Here is a 13,636-nt window from a genome sequence, read left to right as displayed (position 1 = left end):
GGTAGTGTGTACAACCGTACTTGCAAGGTAGCATGCATGTCAATTGATAAAACAAAATGCCCAAGAGTTTTTCTGTTTTCCTTACCCTAGTGCTGTGGATGACATTGTGTCTCTGTTTACGTGTGTGTATCTGTAAAACATCTATTGCATTGTTAGCTATGTCCACATTGAACAACAAAAATAAACAGAAAGCAAGTGAAATCAAACAAAACAAGACAATGAAAGCAAATGAGAAACCCTCCTAGCGTGGAGTCCTAGCAGTAGTTATAGTAGGTGGTGGTTTTACATGCTGACATTCATTGTCAGCAAATTTGTCCCCAGAGAAAACTGAAAAATCAGTGTAATCCTTATTCACAAAAAGGCTAGGTTGAGCTACCATATGGAACAGTAGAATTCTACTTTTTGAATATGAATCATGTACAGTGTAGACAACTCAATGTATTAGACTGCATGATAATACGTAAAAGAAGATCTAAGAGACTCCTTTGCCTGACTAGAAAGCCTGTCTGTTTTGTTGATTTACTGTCATTGAGATATTAAAAAAACTTTTAGAAATATTTATGGGTGAAACCATTTAGCCTGTACTTCAGCATTTCCATTTGTAATCCATTAGCTTTGCAGGAAATTGTCCCCATGTACATTGTCTTGCGCCACAAAAGAAGTGATAGCACAAAGGGGGTTAAAAAGTGAAATATGTATAAGAGCTGGGCTGATGAGTTTTATGGGATATCCAGTCAATCTAGCACGTGTTGGCAATGGTGACCCAGAATAAAAGAACAAGACCAACATCTCAACTATTTTCTTTAAGGTATGGTTTTAAGATTGCTGATGGGAAATGCTCCTTTTTTTTAATCCTTACCCCCATCAAAGGTATAATTGCATTTGGCAAACTGAGTATGTGCTCATACTAGACTTGACATTTGATATTTCATTTTCATTTTTTTCTTCTTGTTTTTGAGATAGGGTTTGCAGTGGATGGCTTGTTATCTGTCCCTCTGCGTTTCTCGTTGGTCCCTCTCAGGTTCTCCCCGTACTCACCATGGTTATTTCTGTCCAAGTGTTTACCATGGCTGGGCAATTATCATTGGCGGGGGAAGGGAGAAACGAGGCAAAAATGCAGCCCCTCAATGTAAATGTCAACGTTACCTAAAATGATATCAGGTTTCGTCTGCAGCTAGAGGAGATTTAGCCTACTTGGAACCACTTCAGTGTAGATTGTTGTTCTTTTTTTGGGCAGCATACATGTACTTATTGTAGGAATAAAGATATGAATTCTTAGTGCCAGACAAGTTTATAAGTAGGCAGAGTTCTTTGCAGAAAGGCATGAGACATCCTGTTCTTCAAAATTATTATTATTGGGTTTTGGTTTGTTGTTGTTGTTGTTGTTGTTTTGTGTGTGTGTGTGTGTGTGTGTGTGTGTGTGTGTGTGTGTGTGTGTGTGTGTGTGTGTGTTTTGGGGGGGGGGGTTTGGGGGGAGGGGTGGTTGCCTGACAGTTTTTGAGCATGCTGCTGAAGCCATTTATTATAAACTTAGAGTAGCAGCAGTTTGTAGACACCACTTTAAAATCTCACTTTTGAAGTTGTCTTTATCCCAAGTGGAAGGAAGAGTTAGTATAAGTTTGAAGACAGGACAGTCACATACCATTGATATTGTTCAAGAATGTTTGGTTTACATACGTTTTAATTGTTCCCAGCAATAGCAAAGCTCATTGTTCCTATACTCTTCAAGCTTAAACTTTCATGGTAGTTCTATTATTTGCAAATTTCATGACTCGCCTGTGAACTACAAAAATAACAATATGCAAATATGGAAATATATGAAAACAGCACGCAAGAATATAATTTCTTTAAGATGAAACATATCGGAGAAAATCAAGCCATGCCTGTGCTGGATTGCACACAACTAGTAAGTATTGTAAGTCTGGCACGCAGCGTGGGACATGACGCAGTGATATCGGGGGCATAACAATATGCTAGTACAGAACTTTGATTGCAGGATGCACTACTTGTTTATATACAAGGAATTCACTGAGTAAAAGCATCTAGTACTAGTATTGACGTTTTTTAGTCATTCTTATTTGTTTTGTGAAAGGTGAAGTAATGGTAACTAGACTCTTGCAACTATGAAATTAGCAGCATGCAAAATTGTCTGACAAGTAGCAGTTTGCTAAAATATCTATGTATGAAAATTTCAGCTTTACAGTATACTGCTTAGAATGTTGTAAAACTGTCATTTTCACTTCATAAGTTTTGGAGGATTTTTTTTAAAGAAGATTACCTGCAAAATAGAAGAATTTGACCATAATGATAACAACTTTCAAATTTTCCTGCTGATGTGAAAAGTAAATTGTACATGGTTGAAGAACACTGTGGCATTTGGTAAAGTTTTAGCTGCATCCACACAATTCTTATCCTGAACCAAATCAACAACACACTCCTGCCATATTACACTACCTCAAAGTGTTTTCTTTCATTTCCCAATTCAGGCATGCAAGAAAAAAAAAAGCATTCCCTTTGCTATGCTAAATGCTATACATGGCTTGGAGGCTCTTGATGAGTAGGTGGCCAATATCTCTGGAAAGCAATTTGCTTAGCTGCTGGAAACGTTTTGAAGGCATATCTGCATGTTTTGTGTGCTTTTTTTTGTGCATTATGCAGATACTCCATGGTCACAAAGGAGAATATATGAAAAATGCATGATTTTGTTTTTTTTCTCTCCCTCCCTCCCCCCCCCCCCTCTTTCTCGTGTCTCTCTTTGTAACCATGATGCACTGGAAAGTGAATTGAATGTCAAGATCCAAAATTTAGTAGAGATTTTACAAATTTAGTGGATATGTAAACAAATATGCAGGAACCATAGTAGCAATTCTAGTACTTACAAGTGATTGGTTATTACCCACCTGCTGAAATTGTTTTTTAAGGCCCATGTTGTTGGTATTTTTTTTTTAAGATCATATCAACATCAAAGTCTTTATTTTTTAAGGCGTGAATGATAATGAAAACAGAAAGAAAAATCATCATTAAGGCAAAGTATACATTTGTAGTTACTTAATATTAGAAAGAAGCCAAAGTGATTGCATCTGTGACATGTGAATACATTAGGTAGATCCTCTCCTTAATGCGGAGACAGGTTACGGACAGATGGATGAATCCAATCTGGCGATAAACGAATGAGGAGGTTCTCTCTGAAGACGAGATTGGAGTGCACTGATTGGACAGGTGTCATGTGCCAGACGGGCCCGACAGGGTGTTTATTAATACCCGCTGTAACAGGTTGGTGCGAAGAAGACGTCGATGCACTCCCCCTGCAAGTGGCCAGATGACAGCCGGGGTTTTTTTCTTTTTTTCTGTTGTTGATGATGATCAGGATGGATGTCTTTTGGGGGGCCGATAGGTACATTAGGGCGGTTGTCAAGGAGCCGAACAAGAGGAAGAGCAACAGAGATGATCCGCGTCAAGACGCCGCGCCGTTGATTGGTTCAGAATCCATGGATGTTTATGGCTGAGATGAGCGTTTCCACCCTTTTTACAGTCCTCTTATGGCTTTGTGTGTTAGCGAGATGGAATTTGTTTTGCATACATTGGTTACTCTTACCTTCCTTTTTTGCCTTCTTTCAATTTTGTAGTCCTGGAGGTAGAATATCATTTGCATGCATCAGTCATTTGTGATTTATCAACACCACATAGAAGCCTGAGGCAACAGTTGAGGTGGGCTGCCAGAGTTACCCTCTATAATGGTCTTCAGAATGCATAATAGGGTATGTTGGATTTTCACTATGAGTATGCTGTAGGATTTCGGAGACTAAAGAGTGAATATATGCAAAATATCTCTGTTTTGTCGATAGCAAGTGCATGAAGTATCTCCTTGGACAGACATTCACCTAATAAACAGACTTGTTCCCACTGACTTAAACATTGTATAAACCCGTTAACGACGAGTCCCAAGTATTGGGCAAGCGTCTATGGGAAATGCATCTGTAGCAAAATCAAACCGTCCTCAACGGGTTAAGATTTCATCACTAGAGTAATTCTTCATGAACACATTATGAGCTTTCATTGAAAGCAAGAACTATCAGAAAGCGACCATCTCATCCAATCCATATTTAGGTGTGCTAGGGTGATGTTATCCTTGATTACTCGCTAAAAGCACTCCAGAACCATGTTGATTTTAATTATCAGTTGGTACTTCGATTCTGTCATTCTTTGTATAAAAGAATTCTCCGATAGGAAACACTTACGCAGGCATTGTTGTTATACCGAGTGTAAATTGGATGTGGAGCCCTCAGTCTGCGTATCCACATTGTGCCGGTGTCCGCATATTTTCGGCTCTGTATCTTTTGTGTGATGACCATGTGACCCCATGGGGTCAAAGTGGGACGGATTGCTCCCAGTGTGAGGGCGTGTGACACCCCGTGGTGGATCATGAAATCGATATCCTGGCAAGTTTGCAAGCAAATTCTTGTCATGGGAGACCCGAGGGTCAAGTGTTTGAGTAGAGCTGAGGAGGAACCCGCTCACAAGACGTCAATGGTACCCACTTGAAGAGTTGGACAGGAGAGGAGGGAGAGGGAGAGAGCTGAGGGGGAGGGGTGGGGTGGGGTTTGGGAGGGATGCAAGTGTGTCACTCTCCAAGCTTGACTCTGCATGAATGAGGACATGATTAAGCAGTCTTTCTTTCTTTTTCTGTCTTTTTTTTTGGGGGGGGGGGAAGGGGGTGGGGTTAAAGATGTATACATTCCCATGCTGCATCAGCTTGGAGTGTTGAAGTGGGTTCCACTGAAGAACCTAAGAGAGCAGTTTGTTGTGTGATGGGAGAAAAAACAACAACACAACAATGTGTCCTTCCTTTTAAAAAGAAAAAGAAGAAGAAGATGCCATATATACATCAATATTTCACTTTTCGTCTGATAAAAAGAGAGCAAATGAAAAAAAAAGTGGAAAAATTAAACGAACTCTGCAAAACTAATTGATTAAAGTGAATTATTGTGTTTCCCCAACTGTTGCCTCATGCTGGTATATTTCATTTGTCAGAGGGAAAAATATGTAAATGGCTGAGCTTAAGGAAGCTTAAGATGATATGCAATGCATTTAATGTTTAGATGAATGATGAACCCTGACATTTTGTTGTTAATCTTTTACGCTGAGCAGCCTGATGCATCATTTAATGAAGTGGATGTCATACCATATATCAGTAACTTTGGTGTTAACTTTTGGCTTATTGAAATGTGATCAGGGAGTGAGAAGAGATGTGGAATTGGACTTAACATGTGAAAACTCATGCATTTTGGCAAGCCTAGATGCAGATACCAATCTATTATGAGAGAGAAAGTGGAAGAGGAAGAGAGAGAGTGAGAGTAGAGAGAGAGGGAGGGAGAGATGGGTGAGCATTACGCGCAAAATTGGTTGGCAAAATGAACAGTGGGATCTTGCAAATGCACTCGCCATGCTCTGAATTCAAGGCCGGCACTGGATGGATGTGAGCGAAAGCCCTTGCATTCTCTTGTCTCGTCACTCTTGGTGGCGTCGCGCCGTGTTTGTCAACCGCCAGTGGTCGTCACACAGGTGCAGTCAAACGGGAGGAGTGAGCGGAGAACGGGCCAGCCGCATCTATTCATGATGACGGAGAGGGAAGGAGCGTGAGAGGGGGGGAAACGTCACACTGTTGGGATCGACAGCGCTCCGAGTTATGTCTGCCATGGCGATGCGACTACCCGATTCATGTAAATAGCGTTTCATGTGCCTAGTGTGAAACATACTGCTGCTGAGGCATTTACCATAATCGCCTGTAGGACCTTGAGCTCCTTTGATGGAGGTGGTACAGTGTAGCATTAATGTAGTGTTTACTGCTGTTAAGTTCATATTTTACCACATCAATGCGCGGACGCATTGCTGTATTTCATAATTGTCTTTTGTAAACAGGTATTTAGGATGATTGAATGATGTATAATATATTGTAGCAATTCATGTTGCTTATGTCTCTTTATTGTTCTTTTCTTCCCGATTCTTTTCATTCCATTCCCTATTTTTTTATTGTCATTTCTCTCTACCTTTCCCACCTGCAATAAACTTTAATACTAAATACATCTACTTCTGCTTGTCCATTCATCTTTCTCCTCTCCCATTACTCATCTGGTATCCATTTTTTTATAACGCTTCTTACATCTCATCTTTTTTTCATTTTTTTTTCTTTGCACATCTCTGTCTTTGCCATCATTAATAACATCTTTCCTCCCATCTCATCTCCCTCCCCCTCATCCTCTCCATCCATATTCCTGCCTCATCCCGCCTCCGCTGTCCATCCAGTCGTCACGTTCGACGAGGTCAACCGCGCCCTGGAGGAAGGGGACGAGCTGGAACCCCCCATCACATCAACAGGCATCTACAGCAATGGCCACATTCCCAACAACAACAAGGACAACAAGGAGAACCGCGACAGCTCCATGGAGTTCATGACGTTAGATGAAACAAAGTGAGTCATGCCGGCTACCTCTTTTCCATTTCCACGTTTCCGTGGCAACCGTTCTCAGCCACAAAGTGAGAATAGGTTGGTCTGCAAGCACTGACCCATTGTTCCATTCAAGAGGTTTCACATTGTGAGTCAGTCCAAGATTTTTTTTCTCTCTCTCTTTCTCCCTGGATGCAGTATGGCATTTCTCTGCTGGCTGAGTGAATTTGTAAGAAAATGAAGTACTTGGCTTGCACACTCACGCCTTACCTTACCTTTATCGTATGTAGCCAGAGATACAGTGCTGATTAGATGAGTTTGTATTCTCAAACCTTGCTCAGTCAATGCAGCTAACAAGCATGCTAACTTTCTGAGTCAGCAACAATTGAACCAACCTAAGATAGATTGCCATGACTGCGTAAACACTCTTTTTCGGAGGGAGAATTCCCATCTTTTTCATCTCAATTTGTGAAACCCATCAGTCTCGGAAGAGAGCTGCGATACATTGACTCATGCCGCTTCCCCTATGTACCTGGCTAATTGGTGCAGTGAGAGTTTGATTAACTAGTGTGGGCTTTGGTTTTTATCCCTCGCCCATCCACAAAACAAACGTTGGTAAACATTGTGTATACCATTATGTAGAAGTTGATTATGGATTGAATGAAATGCAGGTATAGGTGGAAGAAAAAAAAGAAACAACCTACCCCCCCCCCCCCCAAAAAAAAATGGTAGACAAAGAAAAAAAGGAAAAAAGCGAGAGAGAGCCTAAATAGCCAATATATAGCAGACACATTGTCAATAATTGGGACTCAACGAACAGTTTTAGATGCATCAAAAGTGTGGGTGCATATGTGTGTCTGTCTGTGTGTCTGTCTGTCTGTCTGTGTGAGTAAGTTTAGAAGGAGGGAAGATTTGTAGTTTTGATGTGACTGTGATCTTGTTGCATTGTTGTATGTTTATATCTTTTATTATAAAGACAAGATGTGATTTGAACTCTCTTGTGATTGATGCAAACAAGAAGCTGATGCAAATAAAGAAGAGATGATCATAGGAGTAACACTGAATTATATGAACAAGAGGAATAGACGAATTTGAGAACAAGGGAAGAATAGGAATAAGAATCATAATTTAATGAGTCAGTCCACGCAAATAATGGTTGTATATTTGAAACATTTCAGAGGCATAAAATGGAACAAAAGTCAGAAGTAATTTGGAGGGAAAAGTCTGATGCAGATAGAGTACTTGGCAAAAAAGAGCAGATGACAGCAGCAACATTAAATTGAATCATTGATAGGAAATGAAAAACTGATGAAATTATAAGTGGAATACAAGAAAGGACTATATGGACATGGAAGAAAAGAAGAAGGTTGAGAAATGAGAGAGTGAAAAGGATGTGAAGGAGCAATGTGTCCGTGACAGATGAGACGAGACAGTGAAATAATTCATCGGCCCGATGGAGCCGAGTGGAGGAGATTACACCTGGACATGTGTCTGCCCAGACCAGGGTCTTTATCTACAGCTGATGTGAACTAAGTGTGAATATCCATCTACCCTACCTGCTCCTCCCCCACCCACGCAATTGCACACACACACACACACACACACACACACACACTTTTTTTTTTGTATACTTAGACCTAGCTTGACTCTTTCATGGGGAAATTAGTGCAGAACAATTAAGGATCTTGGTCTTTCAATATCACAAGGGAAGCTCTTCCCAGTGCATTGTCCTTTTTAACTCTTCTTCAAAATGGTTAGATTGTTCTGAACCTCAAACTGTCTGTTGATTTGGTTAATTGTTGACAACTGGACGCTTTAGCAGTAATTCCAATTAAATGAGTCAGGAGGCTGTCGATCATAATAGGTATATTTCTGATGGTAGAAGAACTGGCAGACTTTAATGGAAATTATAAGGTGATACAGGTGACTTTCAAACATATACAGAGTGATAAAAAACAAAAAATAAATGCTGGGGCTTGTCAAGGTGAAAAACAAGAATTCAACCAATGTAGTAAAACATTACCTGTTTGCACGTTTTTCCCTGTAACTGTATCCTTGATGAATCTTGCAACATCCAGCCTTCAGTCGGACAGATTGTGACACAGAACCAAGGATTCTCAACTGGTTATCACTGCAACCATCAATAGCACGTCCTGGCTTGCTAGAGAGAGGCCCTGTGTAAATCCCCGCCTCTCACGTCACTCACAGTCATGCAGAGAATCGATTGCGACGTGTCCTATCAGGCATGGTAGGCCACTATCTAATCCTTGACCAGTCCGGCTAGGCTCCCTGGGATGGCTCTTTACAAGAAACGGCACTGTTACCATGGTAGCAATTCTGTCATGTGCTCTGTGTCCTCTGAGTTTAAATTAACTTTGAAGTCTCAAGCATGATTGCATAGAATCGGCACAAAAAAAAAGAAAAACTTGCTTTTTACCTTCCCCTCCTTTCTTTCATTTCTTTCTTTTTACTTTCAGTCAATTTTCAGGGATGTGTTTCTCGAAACAAAGCTTCAGACATTGCATATTTCAACACGGCGACGCCTAGAGACACAGGTCATTAATATTGTCTGGGTGTATCAGTTAAGATTCATGAGTTGGAGCGAACATGATGCCCACTGAGGTAAACACTTGAATATGACATGCGCGCAGCACCTGCCCGATTGTCAGACCTGATTTGGATTTGCATGATGATGTATCAGGAGGAGCAAACCTCGGCCCTTTCGTTAATCTGCCGGAAAAGCAGAAGGTAGAAATAATTTAGAATAACTGGAGACAATTGTGTAGTGATGTAAGGATAACTTTGGCTTTTTTTATGTTTCTAGGGGAAGTACTAGTAAAAGACAAATTTATAGATAAAAATCAATTATTTTCACGAGAGCCAAGCTTCGAAAAATCAAAAAGCACGCTTAAGTTCTTGTCTGCACTATAGGCAAAGAATGCCAGTGGCAATTCGCGCAAAGTTCATGCTGCGAAAAAGGCCGTCGGCTCCAATTCGCGAACATGTCATGCCATGAAAAAATCTTGCTTTACAGTATATTGACATCACACAGGTCATCTATCCCTTTAAATAGAAAACATACAATATAAGTACACACACACACATCCGCAGTATCATGACACAGGGTGCCCACATACTTGGCATAGCCATGTCCTGATACTATGCAAGGGGAAATCTTGTACAATGAGGCTACTGTGTTCTCCAAGCATCTTCATTCTGGAAGCTGTTGGCATCTTTTGGGTTAAGGCTTTCTCCTCTTTCAGCACGGAGGGGAGCAGACAAGTGTTGCTTTATTTTCTCCGGGAGCAGCACAGTCACTTCCTTGTGTGCCCTTCGTGTTTGCCCACCATGTCATCACTTTAGATGGCCAATCGCAGGGATCTGAAGGGTAATCCGGCGATTCTTCGTAGACAATAATTAAGACTCTCGTGGATTGCCGGCAATGCAGGGATGAGTGATGGAGGGATAAGTGATATGGCATAGGCAGGGGGACCTTCAGCTGAACTTGATATACACACGCTATACACACTCTGTTTTTTGGGGGTTTTTTTCTTGCCAAAGAGGCGGGATGGTATTTGTGTGTGTGTGTGTGTGTGTGTGTGTGTGTGTGTGTGTGTGTGTATGTTCAGGATAGGGGAGTGGGAAGTTACATGAATTTCGCTGGATATACTGTATTGCAAGAAGAAATTGAAGTCCTATGTGTATATTTTGTGACAAACAGAAAATTTATGTTTGAAATATACATGTAACCGATGATGAAAAAGAAAGAAGGAAGTTGATATTAAAGAAAGATGGAAGGATGGAATGACGGACTTAGATTAGGAAGGAGGCATCGTACCAAGCCCCCCCCCCCCCCCACACACACACACGCAAACCTACATACGCTTTGACATCTGACACGGAAACATTACATGTATATCTCATGTATGGGACGTTTTTAAGAGGTACTAATTTGTATTAGATATGTTGAGAAATATCGGCCTTTTACATGTATTTTTACAAGTATTGATGAAGAACGAAGAAAGAACTGAAGGCAAAATGGAAGAAATCTGATCATAATTGCCACCAGTATTCTTTTTTTTTCCTTTCGTGGACGGTCCCCTTATTGCTTCTGTCATCTGTATTAGAATAGTTATGCAATTTTATTTTCTCATTTGTTATCATCGTGACCATGGAAATCATCCCAAGTACCTTCATCTGGTGACAAACAACAAACACCTTTCTTGCTGTGCATCAATATTTTCCCTCAACATCACTGAAGTTTCACAGTACAGTTTCTCAGATATGGTGGGGAAAAAAAATATGCAATTTCACAATGGATAAAAAAAAAGATATTCCATGCTCATTGTAAACTTGGCAGAAAGAGATCTTCCTCCTACATATCTGAGAGTGTCAGAACAGGGGAAGAAAAAGAGCAAAAATCAATGTTCGCAAATTACAGACCGCACGGCTCGGAAGGAAGGTATCTGTTTGCTGTGTTTGTACAAGACGGAAATCGATCGAGTCACAGGTACCCCTTGGTCCTGGCGCTGTTGGCTCAGCTGCCAGGGGAATGAATGTCCATGTAGGACGGCTCTCCACAGAGAGGGAGGGAGTCAGAGGAGTCTGAGAGAGGGAGAGATGCTGCCGAGGAAAAGATGGTTGGTTTGTGGTAGTATGTTTCGGCCAGGGAATGTTTGTATAGGGTGGAATTAATATGTCTCTGAAGGGTGCTTGAAAGTGGGATGCAGCATTTTAGTCGGACGCTGTGATACTTGAGATAATTTCAAGGGTGCGTGGCGTAGCCACATACGTGTATAACAGCCCAAATGTGTTTGATTTTTTAGACGGACTTTCGTGCAAGTTATGCAAATACACTCATCTCCTTGTTTTGTTTCGTTTGTAATTTCTTTTTAGAAATAAATTTATCTCCCTAGTGAACACACTCCCTCAAGCAGCAACCCTCAGCACACAGTTTGATTACTTACTGTAGTCTGTGTATGTATGAAACCAGAAGTCCATTTTTTTTTGTGTATAAAAGAAGTGAAATGAAGATGCTGACATTTCATTTTGGTTTCGTAATTCTGTGTTCAACCATGTGTGAATGACGAGGAACATGACTTCGTGTATGCAGAATTCCAATCAAATTTTCCATGCTTTTTTTTTTTGTGCATGTAGTAGTTTACATAGTGTTTATGATAATTTTCAGTTCATTTCTGCCGTAGGTTCTAGCCCACTTACATCGCTCAGCATGAGTGGTTTGATATGGTTGTCTGCCGTCTTTCCAAACTAATTATGCATAATGTAATGTATGCAGATATGTTTCTTAATATACAAGCATTGTATTTTGTGCTTAATGATGATGAAGGCATGAGATTCTCGTCAGTATGAAGGGTTTAGCGATTTTTTTCTCCTTTTATGATTGTAGGAAGTATCAACAACCATCCATCGATCCCCCTGTGCCAGTAAATTTTTGATGCAAATACCAGCACCAGAATCTGGAGGTGGCATTTTTCATCAGTGTTATGCTCATTAGCCTTATTTTGAAACTTCCATCTCTCGAAATAGAATATTACAAGACCTTGTTAGCCACAGTCTGCTTGTCAGTCACCATGGAGAGAAAGTAGATTCTGACGAATATGATAATATGTCAGCTCTACAATTTAACAAAATCCAGCAGCTATCTTAAAAAGCTATTACCATGGAGAGTAATGCGGTCTTAAAAGGGCAAGTCCAACCTAGTATTGTGGTGCTAGGCATGAAAGTACATGTAGAAAATTTAGAGAGGCAGGTCAGTGAATGATTGAGAAAAAATGGACACATGATGTAAAGGTCATGTAAATACTTACAGTATAAGTGTAGAGACTAAGGCAAAATGGCAACTCTGTATGATGCTGTTGTTCAGGGGGTCTCCACCAGTTTTGTAAGAAATTTCACTTATTTTCATTTTTCTCCAATATTTAGGCACAGACATATTTATTCGTTTAGGAGGACATGCAAAAAATGTAGTACTACTCTATTTGTAGCTATATACCAAGAACAGGTCTGAAGAAAAAATGTTCTCAATAGAAAGATGAAAACTGTGTTTTTGTGTTTGTTGTTGATTATTTCTTGTTTTTTATCAAACTAAAATGAGAGCTAGAAGATGGACACTCGTGCATTGAAACTCTGTGTGTATTCCCATAAGGGAGCGTGACTGTAGGTCTCTCTAACACCTCATTCATTCCCTGGTGTCTATTTAAGGCACTAGTGGTCTATCAGGGAGTTTTTGATGGGCTCACCCCTAGTCTGAACTAAGCCCGTGTATGCAGTTTACCCTTTTCCTGCATGGGGGCAAATTGATAGAGGGCGATATCCAGATTTATGGCCGCTCATTGACATTCAGAGCTAATGGTCCATATTTTGGGGGCTAAATGACTCGCGAGATGTCTTTAGGTGATGAGAGTGATTGTCAGTTATGGGCTCTGTCTTTTTGTGCAAATGGGGCTCTTTCTTCAGTAAGTCCTTGGCTATGATGGGAAAGATATCATAGGGCATTAAAACAATGACATTTTCTGGAATTATTCTATGTGAGATTGACTTTCTCTTATTTCCCTTGCAAGTTTTCTTTCCTGAGATGGTGTAGAACACAGATAATGGCCAAAGTTTGTAGGAGAGAAACTCAACTGTGCTTTTGTCTCGTAGTTCTAGATATATGAGGCATAGATTATCCAGAATTGATTTGTCATAATTGTTGCACTTCTCATTAATGATCTCTAGACTACATGTATTCCTAGAATATGTTATTGCAGCAAACAAAGAGCCTTTACTCACATACCTTCCATTGTACAGCTTAGTACATGATATGCAGTATAAAGCCGAGGATTAGTGTTGAGTAATTGTCTTTTTAAAATGATTGCATGACCACATTTATGGTTAATATCCTTCAAGCCCAGTCATGTTGATGTGGCTAAAGTTACTATTTTCAGAAATCAATGTCTTTTTCTTTATCCTGTAGTTATTTGCAGTAGGTGTATTAATGCAGCTTTATGTACATTGTATATGCATGTTTGTATCTGTGTGTATGTGTGTGCTTGTGTATGTTTGAGTGTATGTGTGTGCTTGTGTATGCATCAAAACAAAATATTGCGTGGGGCCCCATATCGAGGTGTTTTTATCTCTCTGGATGGAGTCTGGTCATTTAGAGAAAGTCAGACTTTGCGGAGGAGATAT

General features: G+C 40.3%; 1 protein-coding gene across 1 annotated transcript in view; it reads left to right on the top strand.

Moving 5' to 3' along the window:
- Positions 1-13,636, top strand: part of LOC139722545 (cilia- and flagella-associated protein 410-like) — an 89,820-nt gene that overhangs the window by 61,516 nt on the left and 14,668 nt on the right. The window contains exon 4 of the mRNA XM_071633835.1: positions 6,304-6,469. Coding sequence (XP_071489936.1) covers positions 6,304-6,469 — 166 coding nt within the window. The remainder of the gene's footprint in view (positions 1-6,303; positions 6,470-13,636) is intronic.

Source organism: Diadema antillarum, unplaced genomic scaffold, assembly GCF_040938485.1.
Source record: "Diadema antillarum isolate AM-2024a unplaced genomic scaffold, OU_Dant_1.0 scf00000167, whole genome shotgun sequence".
In the NCBI taxonomy this organism is placed as follows: domain Eukaryota; kingdom Metazoa; phylum Echinodermata; class Echinoidea; order Diadematoida; family Diadematidae; genus Diadema; species Diadema antillarum.
Note: the sequence above shows the minus strand (reverse complement) of the source record. Positions and strands in the feature narration are given on the sequence as shown.